The 20,613-nt window shown below is 43.6% G+C and overlaps 7 protein-coding genes across 7 annotated transcripts; 6 read left to right on the forward strand and 1 right to left on the reverse strand.

Moving 5' to 3' along the window:
• Positions 1-950: 950 nt before the first annotated feature.
• On the reverse strand, positions 951-2,780 carry EAE98_003968 (uncharacterized protein; the record flags this gene model as incomplete). Its single annotated transcript, XM_038951588.1, has 3 exons — positions 951-953; positions 1,063-2,490; positions 2,703-2,780. The coding sequence occupies 3 exons, from the start codon at positions 2,778-2,780 to the stop codon at positions 951-953; spliced, it is 1,509 nt and encodes a 502-aa protein (XP_038812061.1).
• A 1,460-nt stretch (positions 2,781-4,240) lies between these two features.
• On the forward strand, positions 4,241-5,731 carry EAE98_003969 (uncharacterized protein; the record flags this gene model as incomplete). Its single annotated transcript, XM_038951589.1, has 9 exons — positions 4,241-4,303; positions 4,366-4,447; positions 4,511-4,533; positions 4,590-4,608; positions 4,671-4,758; positions 4,895-4,932; positions 4,982-5,042; positions 5,091-5,642; positions 5,689-5,731. 9 exons carry the CDS (start codon positions 4,241-4,243, stop codon positions 5,729-5,731), a joined length of 969 nt encoding a protein of 322 aa, XP_038812062.1.
• Positions 5,732-7,788: 2,057 nt separating this feature from the next.
• On the forward strand, positions 7,789-9,021 carry EAE98_003970 (uncharacterized protein). Its single transcript, XM_038951590.1, has 3 exons — positions 7,789-8,065; positions 8,118-8,588; positions 8,648-9,021. The coding sequence occupies exons 1-3, from the start codon at positions 7,933-7,935 to the stop codon at positions 8,911-8,913; spliced, it is 870 nt and encodes a 289-aa protein (XP_038812063.1). The 5' UTR covers positions 7,789-7,932; the 3' UTR covers positions 8,914-9,021.
• A 428-nt stretch (positions 9,022-9,449) lies between these two features.
• EAE98_003971 (uncharacterized protein) lies at positions 9,450-10,634 on the forward strand (the record flags this gene model as incomplete). Its single annotated transcript, XM_038951591.1, has 2 exons — positions 9,450-9,734; positions 9,792-10,634. 2 exons carry the CDS (start codon positions 9,450-9,452, stop codon positions 10,632-10,634), a joined length of 1,128 nt encoding a protein of 375 aa, XP_038812064.1.
• Positions 10,635-11,139: 505 nt separating this feature from the next.
• Positions 11,140-13,018, forward strand: EAE98_003972 (uncharacterized protein; the record flags this gene model as incomplete). The annotated part of the gene is made up of 7 exons (XM_038951592.1): positions 11,140-11,238; positions 11,296-11,380; positions 11,441-11,460; positions 11,515-11,550; positions 11,604-11,765; positions 11,815-12,140; positions 12,193-13,018. The coding sequence occupies 7 exons, from the start codon at positions 11,140-11,142 to the stop codon at positions 13,016-13,018; spliced, it is 1,554 nt and encodes a 517-aa protein (XP_038812065.1).
• An 817-nt stretch (positions 13,019-13,835) lies between these two features.
• EAE98_003973 (uncharacterized protein) lies at positions 13,836-16,269 on the forward strand. Its single transcript, XM_038951593.1, has 3 exons — positions 13,836-15,205; positions 15,261-15,394; positions 15,462-16,269. The coding sequence occupies exons 1-3, from the start codon at positions 14,692-14,694 to the stop codon at positions 16,092-16,094; spliced, it is 1,281 nt and encodes a 426-aa protein (XP_038812066.1). The 5' UTR covers positions 13,836-14,691; the 3' UTR covers positions 16,095-16,269.
• A 721-nt stretch (positions 16,270-16,990) lies between these two features.
• Positions 16,991-20,420, forward strand: EAE98_003974 (uncharacterized protein; the record flags this gene model as incomplete). The annotated part of the gene is made up of 5 exons (XM_038951594.1): positions 16,991-17,535; positions 17,586-17,740; positions 17,791-17,846; positions 17,894-17,995; positions 18,045-20,420. The coding sequence occupies 5 exons, from the start codon at positions 16,991-16,993 to the stop codon at positions 20,418-20,420; spliced, it is 3,234 nt and encodes a 1,077-aa protein (XP_038812067.1).
• Positions 20,421-20,613: the final 193 nt, after the last annotated feature.

Raw genomic sequence — 20,613 nt, forward strand, 5'->3', positions numbered from 1 at the left:
GGGGTGGTCATGGTTCTTTGGAGGGTTTGCGTGTGTAGAAGAGAGAAAGAAAGAGATATGTTTTTTTATTTCACTCTCTTTCCTCGTTCTCTCCTCTGGATATACAAATTCCTAATCTTTCCACATAAGCAGTGTTAGTATATCAACAAACTGTATGTTATGTTATGTTATTTTATGTTATGTCAGGTAGCCAACGATATCTCGTCTGAACACGGAATACTAATCCGATACTCTAATACTCCAATTCGAATTGCAGGTATCTATTTAGGTTCTCTTGTCTAGATTCAAGTTGCTTGGTATAGTTAGTGAGTAAATGTTGGGATATGTGTGTGTGAGATTGTGGATGTTTTTATCTTTTGATGGTCTTGATCTTTGTTTTTGTAGCCTGTTGTTGTTGTTGGTGGTGGTGGTGGGTAAATTTGTTTTGAGAATGTTGGGCTGTGGGGTGGGTGAGATTTGGATATCGAGGATACTTAGGTATAGTGTCTTAGTAGTGTAGGTGTGTTACTGGTAAATTACGACGAGTAATGTGTTATACGTAGAGTCGGATTTTATAGCATATTCTTATTTCTTGACTTTATCACTTTCACACTGATGTAAACACCGTTTCCTATTTTCATTGGTGCACTGAAACTTTCCCCATCCTCCTTTGTGTCCACGCCTTATTTCATCAATCATTAGAGTACATATAGCAATATCCTGCTGACATCCAGGAATCGAATATCTCGAGCCAATCCCCAAAGCAAATTTCTCAAAAACTAGCCCTCCTCCCAACTCAACAATTGCAATGTCGGAGCATCCAACCAAATTCTAACCCTTTCCCTCGCTCCATACCTCGAGATTTCCTGTTCCCTCCTCCCCGCATGCGGTACCTCGCTTGCCCTTCCCACAACCACATACCTACCACCCCCCCCTTTCCACTAACATCCCATCTCAATATCAGTATCGTATCACTATCATCAATTTGACACATCAGATCACCCGTTGTTGCATTGTCCGGCACATAATGCAGTAAATTTTCACTCGAAATAGATATGCGCACCCGCGGCGGTCTTTACTAACTGTTCCTCCAATAATTGGAGTCCAATCGAGACCTTTACGGAACATGATATCGAGATCGCGCCATTTGATCGCTTGCTGTATTTTGCTACTTGCGAAACCCAAATGTTTGTTTCCAAGGTTGGAAGAACTTGAAGATGGTTTGTCGCTTGGGCTGGAAATGTTGTTTGTGATGGGCGAGTCTAGTTCGATATATGAATTACCCTTTGGAATTGCGCGGCTGTATTTGGCATGGCCGATGCGGGAGAGCCGGTATTTGTCAAGATTTTTTGTGAATCCGAATTCGTTCATTTTTTCATGGATTTGAGCGACTGCTGCAATAATCGTTTCGTGGCCATGATGAGGTAGCACCCATTCTGTGAGTGGTAGATCGTCAGATGCGGGGCTCAACCATGAGATGGTACCTTCTAGAGTGCCGTTGAATTTCAGTGTGGCTTTGGCTGTGGAATTTAGCATTTTCCGTTGTAAATATGCATCTGGTTTTGGCGCCTTTAGAAGCCTATGTATCGCCGCGGTCGTATGCCTAGCTGTGTAAAATAGCGGTGACTGATGCTCGGAAAAATGATGGATCAGAATCCTTGAGCATATCTCCAGGATCGAGATTCCATAGTCGACAGGTATTCCTCGTTTACAGCAGTCATGGGCTAGACTATGTAGTCCGAGAACTTTATCACGAATATCTTCGCATTGTGCTTCGCTGTATGTAAAGAGAAGCTCAAGAAGTGGATGCGCTTGTTCCCCGTGCGTTTGTCTCTCCTTCCTTTGCCGGTGCAACCGGCGTGGGATGCTATCCTTGATCTTACAGACCAATCTGTATACTTTCTTGTCTCGAATAGTCAACCAATGTTCAGAGATTTGCTCTAGATTATCACAACATCGAGCGAGATCTTTCCACTCAAAACTATATTCACCGCACTGAACCAATATTTCTTTGGCCAGAGTTAATTCTTGGATGATCCAAAGTCGTTTCCAGTATGGGCGATAGAACAATCGACATAATGATTCCAGGGAGCGACTTGGGCTTGAAGGCAAAAGCGAATAGGGTAGTCCTGTGGTAGGTAATTTTTGGTCTGATCGTCTACCTGACCGACTGAGAGCTTGAAGAGTCCTGATCGCAATGGGTGGAACGAATTCCGTCGTATGGACATTGTGAGCGGAAGAAAACTCTACCCCTTCATCAACGCCTATCCAGCAAATCACTCTTGCCGCTTGTTCATAAATCTTGCTCATCTGCCCCACTTGATGGTTTCGCTCAAATGTATCAGATTGATTGATACAGAGTGCGTCTACCCAAAGGATCCGTTCTGTATGTTCGTTCCTTAATTGATTGAGTGCGGACCAAAGATTGGCTCGAACTAGACATTTCTGCCCATTAATAAAGATCATCTGGCGATCTCGTGGTGAACCCCATTGATACGACAAAGCTTCATACTGAGGCCTGTCAATAAAACTTACACATCTCAATTCGCATTCAATATGCACGTTTAAGGTACGATCTGATTCAATGCGAAATTTTGGAAGGAGATGTACGACTCGTATTTGATATTCATCAATCGTCAAAGACCTATACATGGAAGCATCCATCCTGTCATTTTCCTTGTTGCCAAGATTCAATTAAACAGTCGATGGTATTGTCCACATACGTGGTTGTGGGTGAAGTTATTCATATTGATTGAGAATGAGGCGAACTCAAGGAATGCAAGACGGGAAGCAATCAGCATGGTGGCGCTTTACCGTACATTGAATGATCGAAGCTGTCGGTCCTGCTTACAATCCGGGCTCGAATCGAATTCTAACGGTTTCCGACTGGAACACGAGTTGATGGATTTTGTGTAGAATATCACTCGTGTAGGGAGATGAAGAAAGAACGAACGTTTTATTCACGCTTTCATTCTTTATTAACAGTTTTTATGATGGGTATACTCCGTAGCTTCTGGAAGAATTTCATCGTACCCTAATCCGATAGATTAGTTTTACCTTCATTGAGTTAACCATAGTGGATTAGACGATTTTAATGCGATCAATGCGATTAGATAAATGAAATGAAATTGACAGCAATTAAATTTCTGGGTTGGTTCTGGTGATTCATATGCATCTACGATTAATTAGAAGGAAGGTCTAGCGATTAAAGCCCCTAATAAGCCTTATCTGACTGGGTGGTCCTACTCGAGTGGAGTTAGATAGTTGGAGGCTGCAATGCTGCATATACTCGACGACATGCAAGATTATTAGAGCCTCCATCGTTCTGCTTCGTATGTATACATACACTTTGAGCATGGCGAGCATGGCGAGCATGGCTGATCAAGTTCTGCTTCATTGCATTAGCCATAGCATTAGCCATATGTCTTTGTTAGATGATATATAATAGATTCCACTTTTAGATGCCTAACTCAAGTCACTTATTACACGTACAAGTTTCACGACATGTCCGGAGCATTAGAACTTCGAGCCCCCACAACCTCACATAGTGTGAGTGTGCGTGCTATGGCACCTGGTGGGCTGGTGGGCTGAATTTACATACCTACCGGTACAGTATCGCAACTCATCGCCAAACAATCTTCAAGGCTACAATCTGATCGGTTACGAGCAACTACTTGGGCCAGTAATGTATCTCGACTGTCTATACATGACTAGTTTATATCCCCAGAAGTTCAAACAACGAATCTATCAGATAAAAAATTTGACCATTTTGAGTCGAGCGTCCGTTGTGCCCACGCCAAGTACCGAATTTGATCCATGGGGCACAAGGAAATACATCCCCGGAACCAGGGTTACGGGAAGTTACGTCTCTTCACAGGCGGTACAAATATTGATTGAAATACTGTACAGTACCGATGTTCGATCTTATTTGCATTGCGAACAGTGGTCAGTACCGTTGCCAGTCTTACATATTTTTATCGGTAGCGTTCCAGAACCACAAAACGTTCAAACTCTATTTCTGTTGCGTGTGCAAAGTGGGAGTAAGAGAAATTAGAATTCGATATTTTCATTTTGGGGATTTTCATCGCTTGCTCCAATCGTTGGAAAATTGGCTTGAAATCCCACCTTTGATAAACATCGTTAACTTCTTAAAACTCTTGCATCCACAATATCATTCATACATATCAAGTGCTCCCTCGAAAAAGTTACTTCTGCACGCCGTTTTAGTCATTAATACAAAATATATACAAAATTTGCCATCATGTTCGGGTTTGATATTGTGGTTACAGAAACGACGGCCGTTGAGCTAGAAGTTGATCCCGCAGTTCGTGGCCTTTGGATTTGTTCAACTACATAATACATGCAGGACATACTAATGCTTTCAAGGTTGCCGATACATATTACTCCGATAGTGAAGAAGAATATGGCCCGGAGACGACGAGAACATTTCACGAGGATAAAGATACAAGTAAGTCCTCTGTCTCATTCTCCGCACATAGCACGATGCAGGATATTAACTTGACCCTCGTAGAATATAAATTACCTATCGATAAGGTAAGAGTTGTGCTCCAACTCGAAAAATGCTCTGGCTGAAAGATGTACTTTGCTAGTTCGAACAAGATAGATTAGGTTAGTACATTCTGATCATGGATAATTCTTTGGTTCGTTGTACAGCAGCTCACTTTGACTAGATCTTCAGCACCAGATGTTCAAAGTTATGATGGATGAAAGAATATACTTGCCACCTTTAAATCCAGAAGAGGTGAAGCATGTCCTAGAGTCAGTAAAGCTCATCATTCTTTAATCCCGTGATCCCCATCACTCAGCCTTATATTGTGTCTTGCTACACTCAGATACATCGTTGGAGGATTCTTCATCCTAAGACTATGAATTACAGTTACTAACTTCTGCTTAGTGTTGGGACTGGACATGGGATATGGGCAGTTGAATTTGGTAAGTAATATCAAGCTTCATTGTCAGAATGCAAACCTAATCAGAACAGCTACTGAGTACCCAAATACGCAAGTCATTGGAACCGACCTTAGCCCTTCGCAACGTGAAAGGTAAGTTCATTCTTCAATACTAGTGAGCTTTGGCTAAGTACTAAACAGTACTCCCGAAAACTGCAAATTTATTGTTGCTGATGCCGAGGAAACATGGGACTTTCCACACAAATTTGATTTCGTCCACATGCGTGATCTGATGATGTGTTTCAGTGACCAGAAAGAGGTCTTCAGATCGGCTTACAATGCTCTTGAGCCTGGCGGGTATTTCCAGATTCTCGATGCGAAACTCCCGCTAGCTGCTATTGACGACTCAATGGAAAGCAGTGGAATTGCCAAATGGTTCCAAGCATGTATTGAAGCAGGCGAGGCTGGCAGTAGACCTTGGACTAATATCCCAAAATACATGGAATGGTTAGAAGATATTGGGTTCGAAGAGGTAACAGAGACAATCTACCACAATCCGATAAATGATTGGGCGATGGGAGCAAAAGAGAAGAAAATCGGTGCAATGATGCAAAAGGACATAAAGCGATGGTTGTATTCAACCACGCGGACTGTAGTAGAGGGGTCGAATATGGATGAGGCAGAGGTCAAGGAATTACTTCTCAATGCAAAGAAATCTGGGAGGGACAGGAATATTCACGCATATATTCCCATGTAAGTTCTGATCTTCACATAAATCATGCCATGCTAATCTTTGTAGTTATGTTGTATGGGGTAGAAAGCCCTTCCCGAGCGAAACTTGAACGATCGCAGGATTTCTTTCTGGGGGAAATAGACCATGGGTGGGGATTTTCAAAAGCGCATGAAGACTGATTTTTCATCATACTTCTCTATACCAGCACTAGGATATCTGATTGGTTCTACATTACGATACCAAAAATACACTATTTATTTATTAGCTTCTGTTCCTCTACGTCAGAATGATCTTTCGTGTCCTGTTTGACAGAATTGCCGCGATGTGTATCATCGTACGACGGTTGTGTCACTAACGCGTCTACGGTGATACCAACCGTTGACGTTGTGGGTGATATATCCCTCCAATATAACCTCGTTTGATCGAAACCAAAATCATTGAAATGGGTCGACGGGCACCAGTTGAGATTTTCCCAATCAGTCGGGCTAAAGCACACTTTCACGACACGCGTCAGCCATATTTCACAACATATCCGAAGCCAACAGTTGTAGGAAGCTTGAACAACACACCGCTTCAAAGTTTGGAAGTAGAACGATTTACACTTCGTCTTAAAATCATAAACACAACTTCAATTCCCCAGGAACCTACTTGAATGTTCTCCAAGACACACGTCACGTGGCAATTTCCACCGCCCAGCATCGCCCAGCATTGCCAAGTTCAAATACGGGAGAACACAAAGTCAAACGAATGATAGAAGTCGTCTGATTACCTAGAGCTTCTATGAGAGACTTCTAGAAGATGAAAGCGCGAATCCCGTCGTGTGCATAGTACTTAGCTCCCGAAGCGCAGGGCCGTGCTAATGGACGTGGACGTGGGCTCGGATCATTCAAGACTACGGAGTATTTAGGCGCTGATGACACGAGCACACAAAGCCCAAAATATCGCGATTCGAGCTCTTTGGCTTGCATCTACTTATATCGTACTAATACACTAAGTTAGATAATTGGAGCCTTCATGTTGTGTATCGAGCCACAGCCTCTGTTGCCAAAAGATCGAAGATGATGGACATGAGCTTTGAGGATTGCAGCTGTTGATAGCGGTCTCGAATGGGGGAGCTGGACTATTTCCAAATCTCACCTTGCAAATAAACATGCCGAAATATAGCATCGCAAGAAAAATGCTCCCATATCACAACAGACGTCATTGAAAATGCCATCTCATGAAACATACCTCTTCTCTCTCCTCTCTTTCTCTTTCGGTTTCGGTCTTCGCGTTTGACAAACAATCCGAGTAGTGTGTATCCGAGTAGTGTGTAGTGCGTGGTGCTTGTCATAACTTCAATTGATCGGACAACCCCACAGGATGGTGTGGGCGTTTGACCCAAACCAAGCAAGCCATTTGAAGAGCCATAGAGAAGGTCTTGATACATGAAACATTGATTAGCTTGATCATTGGATAATAGATATGGGAATGGACCCATGCACGGACTATGATCGACCCCCGCTAACTTCTATCTTTGACCCTACATGGAAATGGAGTTTTATTTTGTTTTTATTCAGTACACGACATTGACAGTTGTATAATCTTTTCTAGTCTACAGATAGTCAATCTGTGGATGTTCAATGACCAAATTATCTCTTTCGCGTTGATGAAGGGGCATTTGCAGGGTAACCGAGGTTAGATGTGCAGTATGGAAAAGCCGAGCTGATTACATCTTGTATTATCACTTCCCCAGCAACAATATGCCATGGCTTAATGACTGGAATCTCACCTTACCATCCATCTATCAATTCATCAATTTGAAGCTGGAAGTCCGTAAAGTACTTCACTATTTCGGCATGGCGGCACAACATCAGATCTCGGATCCGCTACATCAGCCGCAAAACCATCCAAACTTTGACACAACAAGCCGTACTATTCTTCGCATCGCATATGTATCAGCAAGTCCAGCACGGCCATCGCTGTTCGACGGACACTTTCTAATATGCAGGAAATTATAGTCTTATTCGCAAGCTCGCTTCTCACGGACTTTGAATAGAGCGAGATCAGATGTGGAAAGTGTCAATCCTTGTGTGTGCGCATTGAGGTGACGGCTTACCTTAAGTCTGCTTTGACTTCACTTGACTTGTGTTGTTGGTATTTTTAGCTGCACAGAAATGATATATAGAGACCGTAAGTTCTCAGGAAGTAGAATCTTTATTATCATCATCTTTACTTCACTGTCTTCTGCTTTAATCTTGCAATACTCTTAATACCCATTTCATTCACGTACTTTTTCACAAAACCAATCTCCCAAAAACATCAATCAAAATGTCTGCTACAAACGGATCAAACGGAGCCACCAATGGCACTAAGGAGAAGGTTGATTACACCAAGGTCCCAGGTCCTCTCGGTCTTGAGAGCGCCAGCTTGAAGGGCAAAGTTGCTTTGGTTACCGGATCAGGTACGTGATCTTACTCTTCCTTTTCAGGTTCCATTCTAACATTACAAACCAGGTCGTGGTATCGGTGCCGAAATGGCCTGTGAGCTCGGTCGTCGCGGCGCAAAAGTCATTGTAAACTACGCCAACTCCGATGCCGCTGCCCAAGAGGTCGTCAACACTATCAAGAAGGCCGGTTCCGAGGCAGTTGCCCTACAAGGAAATGTTTCCGTCGTCTCTGATATCATCAACCTCTTTGCTCAAGCCAAGAAGCAATGGGGTAAGCTCGACATTGTTTGCTCCAACTCTGGTGTCGTTACCTTCGGACATATCAAGGATGTTACTGAGGAGGAATACGACCGTGTTATGAACATCAACACCAGAGGTCAATTCTTCGTTGCCAGAGAGGCTTACAAGAATTTGGAAGTTGGAGGTCGTTTGATCATGATGGGATCCATCACTGGTCAAGCTAAGGGTGTTCCTCAACACACTGTCTACTCTGGTTCCAAGGGTGCTATTGAGACTTTCGTCCGCTGCATGGCTATCGGTATGTCTACCTTCTGTCTCTTCTCCCATACACCAAGCATCGTACTAATAATCCTTCAGACTTCGGTGACAAGAAGATCACCGTCAACTGCATTGCTCCAGGTGGAATCCGTACCGACATGTACCACAAAGTTTGCCGTGAATACATTCCCAACGGCGCCAACCTCAACGACGAGGAAGTCGATGAGTATGCCGCTACCTGGTCGCCGCTCCACAGAGTCGGTCTCCCCATCGATATTGCCAGAGTTGTTTGCTTCTTGGCGAGTCAAGATGGTGAATGGGTTAACGGAAAGGTCATTGGTATCGATGGTGCGGCTATGATGTAATGGGTGATTGGATGAACTTTTGGGGGAGTTTCTTGAGATACTTTGAAGCGTTTAACTATAGTTAATAGATATGGAAAATGGAAAATAGAACCTTTATACCTTTTTAAATTCGATATTACTTGCTGTTGCATGTGTTATGTGTGACTTCTAACGATAGATAGGTATTGAGTACTTATTGACTCGGCTAATAGTAGATCCAGCGAAGGGGGATCGAATGTCCAAAATTCGAGGGCAATTCGCGCTTATGTACATTATCCACCAATATAAAGGCTCGAGAGGCTATTCCATTCTACAAGGAGACATAAGTAATGCCAGAGTCTACTCGGAGAACCGGACGGTTATTCGCGGAATATTATGGGGAGATGAACTTTTAGTTGTCTCTCACTATTGGCTGGTCCGAACCAGAAAGCAGTCGGCTAAACATCGGCCCATGCATCGAGCTCTCCCCGCACAATTCCCCAGATGAACCATCAAGCTGTACTTCAAAAACAAAACCACCAGTAATAAGTAAATTGGACAATGCAACTTTATTCATGATGTTATCACGGCGCATATTTCGATGCCGAAATGCTGATTTACCGCTTCGTCAATTGCGACATCTCGCAACAGCAGTCGATCCTCTGGTAGGCGAAACAAATGGGAATCAACAACATGGTGACAATCGGGTGAAATTAGTGGAAGTTGGACCCCGAGATGGTTTACAGAATGAGAAAACAATTATACCTTTAGCAACGAAAATAAGGTTGATTGAAAGGCTTGCACAGACGGGCTTGCAGGATATCGAAGCTGGTTCTTTCGTTGCGCCAAAATGGGTGCCACAAGTAAGCTGGGAGTCTTGAAAGTTAGATCAACAGTAACTGACTATGGGATATTGGCAGATGGCAGACGCGAGTGAGATTCTCGAACATGTTCTGCAAAAACATAATCAATCGACCAGTCCACTCAGATACTCCTTCCTGGCACCCAATAGGAAGGGTCTTGACAAAGCCCTGAATATCCTGTCTCAAAATCGAAATGCATACAACACTGCCGACGTTCCTCTTGATGATGGTCCGGAGAATCGCAAGTCGTCTCCCAATAAGCCATATATCGAGATGGCCGTTTTTGCAGCAGCGACCGAATCATTTTCACAAAAGAATCTTAATTGTGACATCGCTACATCATTAAAACGATTTGAAGAAGTCATACAAGGTGCAAAGGCAGCTGGAATGCGAGTTCGCGCCTACATATCAGTTGTGCTGGGCTGTCCATTTGAAGGCGATAATGTAGATCCCCACCGAGTGGCGGAAATAGCGACAGAACTATTGGAAATGGGAGCGGATGAGATTGATCTTGGAGATACAACTGGAATGGGTACAGGACCTAAGACCCAAAAACTTTTACGTACCATGCAATCAGCGGGAATACTGAATGAGGATATCGCGATGCATTTTCATGATACATATGGACAGGCGTTGATCAACACAGTTGTGAGCTTGGAGCATGGTATTAGAACTTTCGATAGCAGTGTAGGTGGGCTAGGTGGGTGTCCGTATAGTCCTGGCGCCACTGGAAATGTAGCCACGGAAGATATGGTTTACTTGTTAGAAAGTATGGGGATGCAGACTGGCGTTGATTTAGATGCATTGGCTGATATTGGACAATGGATTACTGGGGAAATCGGGAAGCCGAATGCAAGTAGCGTTGGAAAGGCAGTGATTGGTGCAAGAAGTCGTAAATGATATTCATAACTAACGCGATGGATATCTTCAGAAGGTTCAAAACTGTTCCATGATAAATTGAGATGGATGACTGGCGTTCGGTGGGAATTGGGGAAAACGGAGCAAGATTGTGAAATAGTGCATGTGTAGTGTTGCTTACTGCCATGCGACTTCCGGAGTGATCTAACGACCTCAAATGAATATGCAAAGCCTTTACTGCGTAATTTACACTGCTTTCCATTGATATCCTGAGCCAAATGAAGAGAGAACTTGGCACTTCGACTTGCCGCCAGGAGCGGATTTATCACGTGATACTGACCAACCTTGTCGCTTATCGCAATTGCCTCGATTCAAACAAGCTAAGCTCCACTCTGAAGCATCTCAAGCTCTCCAACCTCTCAAACAAACCAAGCTCGTCATCTACGAAACCAGCCAGCATAACCATCGCTGGAGCTTCTTAGGAGCTGAAGCATATTTTCTAATTTTCTTTTCACAACTCGGATAAATCGCACACCAAATCGCCACAATGGGAGATCCAAGAGAGTCGTCGTCGTACAGTGTTACGCCTCGAATCAGGTATAACACTATCGGTGGTATCAATGGTCCCTTGGTTATTTTGGAGAATGTGAGTGTGGAGGACGATGGATAGGGGGACTTTGAGCGTATTTTAATAATGTCGCAGGTCAAATTCCCAAGATACAATGAGATTGTTAGCTTAACGCTACCTGATGGCACCCAGAGGTCAGGACAAGTGTTGGAAGCTAGAGGTATGTGGTATTGGTGCCGTTGATCATGCTGAACTACTTGCTAATTGTATAAATCTACAGGTGATCGAGCAGTTGTCCAAGTACGAAATTGAGAATTCGACGTAAACCAACACTTTATACTAACCAGCGGCTAGGTTTTCGAGGGCACTCACGGTATCGATGTGAAGAAGGTATGACAATATTCTTAAGTCAATATCTGCGACTATTGCTAATGATTTGATAGTCTACCGTCGAGTTCACAGGTCACAGTCTGAAACTAGGTGTTTCCGAGGATATGTTGGGTCGAATTTTCGATGGATCTGGAAGAGCGATTGATAAGGGACCAAAGGTGTTGGCAGAAGATTATTTGGACATCAATGGAAGTCCTATCAATCCATATTCAAGAGTAAGACACAAGCAGGTTGGATTTCGCATTCCTGGCTAATCTAAATCAGGTATACCCCGAAGAAATGATTTCAACTGGTATCTCTGCCATCGATACAATGAACTCCATTGCTCGTGGACAAAAGATCCCTATTTTCTCTGCTGCAGGTTTACCGCATAACGAAATTGCCGCTCAAATTTGTAGACAGGCTGGTTTGGTTCAGAAACAAGGTGTCACAAACAAAGGCACACACGATGGACATGAGGAGAACTTCTCCATTGTTTTCGCAGCTATGGGTGTCAACTTGGAAACTGCGCGTTTCTTCACCCGGGATTTCGAAGAGAACGGAAGTCTTGAGCGTGTCACTCTCTTCTTGAATTTGGCGAACGATCCTACGTAAGTGCCATATCATTCCGTCACCGTAGTTCACCAGACTAATGTTTCATAGGATTGAACGTATCATTACTCCTCGTCTTGCCCTTACCACTGCCGAATACTACGCCTACCAATTGGAGAAGCATTGTTTGGTTATTCTTACTGATTTGACCGCATACTGTGATGCCCTTCGTGAGGTTTCAGCTGCTCGTGAAGAAGTTCCAGGTCGTCGTGGATACCCAGGTTACATGTACACGGATTTGTCCACCATCTATGAACGTGCCGGTCGTGTCCAAGGCCGAAATGGATCCATTACTCAAATTCCTATCTTGACTATGCCTAACGACGATATTACTCATCCTATTCCCGATTTGACTGGTTATATTACTGAGGGACAAATTTTCATCGACCGTCAATTACACAACCGTGGTATTTACCCACCTATCAACGTTTTGCCATCGCTCTCTCGTCTTATGAAGTCTGCTATCGGAGAGAAGCTCACTAGAAAGGATCATGGTGATGTTTCCAACCAGTTGTACGCTAAATATGCCATTGGTCGTGATGCAGCATCAATGAAGGCTGTCGTTGGTGAAGAGGCTTTGTCTTCAGAGGATAAGCTATCTTTGGAGTTCTTGGAGAAATTCGAGCGAACTTTTATTTCACAATCTGCCTACGAATCCAGAACCATTTATGAATCTCTCGATCAAGCATGGAGCTTACTCCGCATTTACCCCAAGGAATTGCTCAACCGTATCCCACAAAAGGTTTTGGCCGAGTTTTACCAACGATCTGCAGCTGACCGTAAGGGCAAGGGACGTGCTAGCAACAAGGATACAAAGGACAACAGTGAGGAAGGAAAGGCGAAGGATGGGCAAGAGGAAAATTTGATTGATGCATGAGCATGAATATGCTGGGTGGGAAGGTGTAGTGGAGAGTTAGTTCTAGAAGTGTGTAAGAGCGTGTTTAAGTGTTGTCAAATATATCTCTCGGAAGTCCTTCGCTTTGAATCGAGCGCGCTTGTGTAGATATTATAAAGAATGGAAATTGAAGTGGTGGATTACAATGAATCTTTTAGCATAATTGTCCATTTCGATACATGCACAGTTTATGTAGAGTTCAACTAACTGCAGGTGGTATTGTAATTAAAGCTCACTTGTCTCGTCCATCATTCCAATTATCACGTAAGCCAGTGTGGTACGACGTTCATGCGATACAACATCAATGACAAGTATATGAACGCATACCTGCATATCTAGGTACATGGCATATGGAGTACAAATTGTTGGATCGCGCTGACCTATCGGCCAGAAGATTTTCCGTGGAGAGCAGAAATAAAAGATGGGTAGTTTATGCGCGCGAATAGTACAGGGGAAGCGATGCGGAGACACAAGCTTCAGGTCAGTAATATACCAAACGGATATGTCAACGGAATGCTGGCAACGGAATGCTGGCAACAGACAGAATGCTGGCCATTCAAATTTACGGATGAAAGCTTCTCTATAATCTAATAATTGTTGGTAGCTGGAGTGATCTGGGGTCCCCAGTATCTCGATACAAGGTTGGGGCAAACCCCGCATTCTTTAGTACCGAGGATGACCAGTAAGCAGTACGGAGTACAAAGATGGCGGGAGGAAGCTTAAACGCACCACTCACAATCTTGGGACTGGGACGTCATGGAAATTTAGAATTGGGATGAGCAGGAACAAGGAGAACGAGTCAAGCTTTTACGTGAGGATTTCAAGGTAAGCCAAGGATTGTACCTGGATTCATTTATATGGTTAATTAGGAACTTGTTTATTTGTCGATAATCCAGGATCCGGGGAAAGGATTTATAGCAGCAGGCTGGGAAGGTCGGAGAGAGGAAAGTATAAACGGTTAGTCCTACGTCTCCAGCGGTCTATTGACCGACCAGCTGCAGTACAAGGTGAGCGATAATATCCCCGCATCATTTGGTCGGAGGAAACGATGAATGAACGAATGGAATGAATGGAAGAGGTGGATTGTCTTGGATTAGCTTTCACTGCATGCTAGTGTCTATGGAGAAATCGCTGGTCTTATGGATGGGAGATGTAGTTAGATGCATGCGGGGCAGTCGTATAGCTGGGGTATCAATGCGATATAAGAGTTGTAATTTCCCCTCGGATTTCAGGATGAGTTGTTAAACAATTGCTTTGTTTGCTTTATTCTGAAACTTTTGTGATTGTTGATTGTTTTTGGATTGACGTCCGATTCTAGAACGGCGACGCGACGCTTCGAGAAAGAATCCTGTGCACAGCAGACGTCAAGTCAATTGAGAAGATCGTCAAGCGGAAGCTTCTTTGACCATTCACTCCTGAGATAGCTGAACGATCGGATGATCATTATACCCCAGAAACCCCGACTTTTAAATTCACTGTGGAGACGGTGATCTACGGCTTAATCGACATCCATAGTCTTATATTTCCTAAACCTCTCCCCCCGAAAACAACATCGTCTTTTACATCGCCAAAGTTACTCCTTCATCGCCGCGTCACCGCTTCTAAACTTTAACTTCTAATTGAACAGTTGTTTCCCAGTAAAACAACTCTACAATATGATGTCAATCAACATGATATCAACAGTGCTCTTCGGCGCGCTAGCAGGCCTGACTGCAGCTCAATCTCCCGGTGAATCTTACACTGGAGTAGCTGGAAACAGCACCATCGCAGGTTCCTCCCTCGGTCCCGACGCCAATGGCAAATACGAGCTCTCTGCTCCGGGTATCCGTGCAAACTTCATCGCCTATGGTGCATCCATCTCCAATCTCTTCATCAACGATACCTCTGGTATCGAACGTGATATCGTTGGAGGTTTCGACAACGCGAGCTATTATGGGGTAGATAGACAACATCCACATTTTGGTGGTGTACCGGGAAGATACGCAAATCGCATCAAGAATTCGAGTTTTGTTATTGATGGAGAGACGTATAACGTGTTGCCGAATGAAAATCCGACAGCGGATAACCCGGCGGGAGTTGATACGTTGCATGGTGGTCCAGATGGTTGGGATTGGAGAAACTGGACTGTGGTTGCTCACACCACGAGTTCGATTACTTTCAGTTTGACTGGTAAGTTTGACTCCAATTTTTGATTTCCATGGTTTGCTAATGTTGAGAATCACAGATCCGGATGGAGAACAAGGATTTCCAGGAGAGGTTGTTAGTTATGTGACTTACACTTTGACTAACATGACCTGGTCTTTCAAGATGATTGCTATTGCTACCACGAAGAAAACTCCTATCATGTTGAGTTCGCACGTATGTTGTTTGTTCCTTTCCCAAAAGATTTATTGTTTTCTTCGACGAGTACCTAACAGATCAACAGACATACTGGAACCTTGATGGCTTCGCCAACAATGAGACAGCTACTGCTCTCAACCACTCTCTTTATCTACCATATGGTGGACAACGAATTGGTACAGACAGTATCCTCATCCCAACTGGAGACATCATCGCGAACCAACCCCAATCACTCAACGACTTCTGGAGCACCCCAAAACAAATCGGAGCCAACTTTTCCAGCCCCGATTTACTAGGAAACTGCGGTGCCAACTGCACCGGCTATGACACAGCCTATATTACCAACCGTGATCCATCCACTCGCGCGGCATGGCACACATCTCCCGTCGCACGTCTCCGTTCCGCTTGGTCCGGTATCCAAGTCGACGTCTACAGCGACCAAGACGCTTTCCAGGTATATTCCTGCGGAGGACAAAACGGATCCATGGCTCTCAAGGAAACTCAAGGACTCTTCAACGTCTCAGATCGCCCACGTACAATCCAACAATACGGATGTGTAGTCATGGAAGTCGAAGACTGGATTGATGGAATCAATCAGCCCGAATGGGGTAGAAAACAAATCTGGGGTCCGGAAGATGGCCCATATGTTTTGGAGGCGAAGTACAAGTTTAGTTTGAACAGCACAGATGTGGGATTGTTGGGGGAGGGATCGGGTTAATAAATCAGGTGATAATTTGTTTACGCGGGGTTGGTATGCGCTGGTAAATCTGATGATTGGGTTTCGGTGGGGGGTTATAGTAATTTAAAGTCTACCTAGTAGTTAATAAACAAACCCAACTTCAGAAGAAAGATTGAAGATTATCAGAATAGTAATAAGTGAAGCAAATGTTCCTTCAGAAGCAGAAATGATATGTCACGAGATAGAACGATACCCGATCAGTCGAAGTTGACCTCGATAAACCCAATCAGGTGACTCGTCGAGCACTAACCCCATTGAGAATAGCTTTGTAAACCTCACGAGGACCTCAACTCAACTAGGTATAAATTTTTAAATCTCCTTTAAGGCTCGTTCGAATCGATTTTTTATTTATTTAATAGGATCTCTATTAATAAATCGTTTTATAGAATTGTATATATTAAGATGAAATCAAATTCAGAATGAATAATTTCCTTCGTTTAGTTGAAATTCTAATGCGGCGAGTATTTATACTCATTCAAATTACGATATAATTCGCGAGTAATGTATAGTATAGCCCCTAGAGTGCTTTTCGATTAGTCTGAAAGTTTGAGTCTACTAATCAGATAACGCTACTTATGCTGATCGAACGATTATTCACCAAGAAACAACACTGGTTGAATTTCATCCAATTCCGGTGGAATTTATTGTTTGTCAAACTTCTGTCTCCTTGTTGCAATTTCCCAATGCGGGTTCGGATCACAATGTAAAGAAAAGAAAATTCTTTCTTTCGCTTCAAGTTCAAGGCCTTTGTCCGCTGAATTTCCATTGCTTTGCCATAATGCATTGGAAATATCAATTTAATTATCGATGGCTCTCTAAGAATATCTAAGAGAGAAGATTGCAGTTTAACTTTTCTTCTAAATTTACGCAAAGATATGGCTGCTGGTGCTCCCAATAGATTTTACCCAGGAGGCTTGAGGGGTGTAAGGAAACCTCCAACCGCCGAAGAGTGGGAGAAATTCTCCGATTTTGAAAAGGATCAGAAAAGAGGAGAGGAATGGATGAGCCGTGTTTATGGATGGGATATCAATGCGGATGCCGATACTTTGCCCAATTCTAGATGGATCCCGGACAAGGTTTTAGGGAAGGGCATTGCAGTCTTCAAGAAGGGGATTGTCGAACCGGGTGGTCGTCGTATAAGTTATGAGAGAGTTGTTGTAAAACAAGCATCCAGTCCTGAAGCAAAAGCAAGGCTACAAAATGGTGCGGCCATTCTCGATCACTTACGACAAACTGCTGAATTCGACGCCGATCATATAATTCTACCAACTAGACCATATGAAGAAGACTTGGGTACTGGCGCGGATGATACCTTCGATCCTGCGTATGTTCACGAGTTTGCCCAGGAAACAGTAGGAAGGACATACACAACCTACTATGAACAAGGAAATCTCAACCAGTGGCTAGAAAACAATTTTGGGTAAGTCTTTTGAATTGGTAGTCCTTCTACTCTCTAATGAGTCTTTCTAGCGAACAATATCTTTCAGAGAATGATCTTTGGAGCGTTATAGGCTGTATGGCGAAGATCTGTATGAGACTAGAGCACGGTCATTCGACAAAAGCAAAACACCGATTGCGAGATGAATATAAATCAGTTGTTCATCTTGATATAAGACCAGAAAGCAGTAAGCATTTTATTCTGTTTTGAGACAGTCACAGGCATTAAGTCATCTAGTATTTTGTAAAATGAACGATGGCCGAGAGGAGCACAGTAACGGCACAAAATTTTTAGTAGGTAAAAGTGTTCATATGAAGGAATGGTGCTAATGCGATTATAGCTTGGGAAATTTGAAAAGGCAGCAGTAATCCCCAGCGATCCAATGGATAAAACATGGATGTTTCGTATTCGAGGACGTGCTGATCCAAAGTGGGCAACTCCGGTTTGTAATTATCACCTTATGACAAGATCCTGCGCTTAAATTTTTTTAGGAGCAAAAATATCCCGGCATGGAGGGACGTAGCATTGGTACACCTTGTAATATTTTTGGAATAGGTGCGCTGCTATATTACATGATAACAGGAAGAGAACTCGGGGAAAGTGCCTGGAACATCGGTATATCAGACTCACCTACTGATCAAGGACTGAAGCTTTATTTTGGTGCAGACCTAATAACAGAGCCTATCGCAACACAACAGGAGTATTCGAAAACGCTGATTCGAACAATTCTACGATGCCTCTCATATCACCCCAAGGATCGAATTGATGCAAAAGAACTCCAAGCATTGAGCGAAAAGGCATTGAACCTCGTTCACAGACAACGTATGCCAGGAGAAGTGCAATATAATCCGGGCGATCCCGCCGTCCTTCTTGAACCACAGGAAGAATTGCAGCCTAATGACTACACTCCCTCAGATCTGAGCCTCAAGATATACAACCCGCCCCCAGATCAGCCTGAGACGTTGCGAGCCAGAGCCGATAAATGGCTTAAACGTTTCTTCCTATTCCCCGACAGCGCGAGGAGTCAACAAGCGAGAGAGAAACAACGATTAGAATATGAGAGACAAGCCGAATTACAGAGACAAGCAGAGGCCGCAGAAGCGGCCAGAAAGCAGGCACTGGCTGATATTGAGGTTGCTGCAGCAGAGGAACTTCGTCTTCAAATTGAAGAGGAAGAAGAAGAAGACCGTAGAATAGCCAAACAACGTGCAGAGAAGAGAGCTAAAATGGCTGCGGAAATAGCACGAAGGAAGGCAGCCGCTAGTGGTGAAGGGGAGAAACAGATACTACTACCTCAACCTGTTCGTAAACGTGATCGATCTCCTGAGCCTGTTGAAGAGAGAAGCCGTAAAAGAGCCCGTTCTGCATCACCTGTTAGAGCCAATACCCCAGAAACAGCGGCGGCACAAGGTGGTGTTCAACCAATGGATATTGATAGCAACAAAGACAAGAACATTCCACCACCGGGAGATAAGGACAAACCTTCTGGACCTCCACAGCCTCCAGCAGGAGCTCAGCTATACACATTTGCTTTGGACCCAAACATAGATATTGAAGAGGACCCGCGAATACGCGGTGATCCTTCTTTCCAAGTTAATTATGCTGGTATAAATACCGCCGTAGAGAAATTTGACAACAACCCCACTTTTTGGAAGGATCGGGCTTGGTGGAAGGGTAATCTCTTTGAGAAAGCGAATCTTCCGCCAGAGGGCAAAGCCTTTTATGATTTTATCCATAGTAAGCATGGGAAGATACCCCAAGCGTTTTCATGGTCAGCTCAAGCATTGGCATTGCGCAAGGAGGCAAAGGAGAATCAGGAACAAATTGAGAAAGAAAAAGAAAAGGAGAGACAAGAGAGGGAAAGACAAGAGAGGGAAAGACAAGAGAGGGAAAGACAAGAGAGGGAAAAGGCCAAAGCCAAAGAGGAAGAGAAATCGAGAGTGCGACGAGCCTACTTGGACGAGTTAACGCGAAGCAATGAGAGAGACAATGCAAGAAAACAACGAATTGAAAAGAATAAATGGAATCCACGACGCGATTGGAAAATTGATATTGATCCTGAATACAAATTTAAATACGGTGATGTGACATATCCTGTTCGAGCTCTGCAGCATTTTCGATCGCCGCCATTTCCGTGGAAAGATTATGCTTGGTGGGAGGGCGCTCTTATGAAGAAGACTGAACTTCCTATTGAGGGCTCGCAATATTATCAAGATTTGGCAGAACAGGGAATACACCTTGTGGCGCATGCAGGAGGCCATACAGAAACAATGCAGGAGTTGGAAAACGTAGCGGAGATGATACGTAAATTCGACTTAAAACAAGCCAAAAAAGATGAACATTTGGGGTTAATCAATCCTCCTCTTGGTGGCGCAGCGAGAGGCATAAACGATACTCACAAATCGTCTCTCAGTCGTAAAGCTCGGGATGCCTTGAGTGGATTGAACCCGAGGTCGCCGAAATATTGGGAAATTTACAATAGACTGGGTCCTGGAGAAGATGTTTCAGATCCCGATGACTCTGTGGAGGAGGTAGCCGCTCCACCAGCAAACGCTCGCCATCGCACTCCCCCTCGAGAGCCTCGTTACATAATCGAATCAGCAGTACCAAAATCAAAAAAATCAACAAAATCAACAAAATCAACAAAATCAACAAAAGAAACCAAAAAGAAACCTGCTGTATGGTTCTGCCCATACTGTAATGAGAAGGATGGTGGTTATATGCAAAAACAGTCATGTGAAAGCCACATAAAAAGCAAACACAAGGCGAAAAAAGGACGACCCAAAAGCACCCCATTTGTTCGTAAGACCGCCGCTCCAAAAAAGAAGTCATCATACAGACCGCCTTACGAAGATTACGAGGCTTAAATCTTGTGTTCAGAGTTCAGGATTTTCGTTTGATTTATATAGTTATTATACTTGCTCAATCCGAAAAAGTTTCTCCATGTATGGTTTTATATATTTCCATCAATAGTGTTTTGCAATTGATGTAAAGATGCAAATGTTGACTTGTCGATGATATGACTCCTTCAATAAAACCTGATTAGCACTTTCTAACTCT

Source organism: Botrytis deweyae (genome assembly GCF_014898535.1).
Source record: "Botrytis deweyae strain B1 chromosome Unknown BDEW_007, whole genome shotgun sequence".
Taxonomy (NCBI): Eukaryota; Fungi; Ascomycota; class Leotiomycetes; order Helotiales; family Sclerotiniaceae; genus Botrytis; species Botrytis deweyae.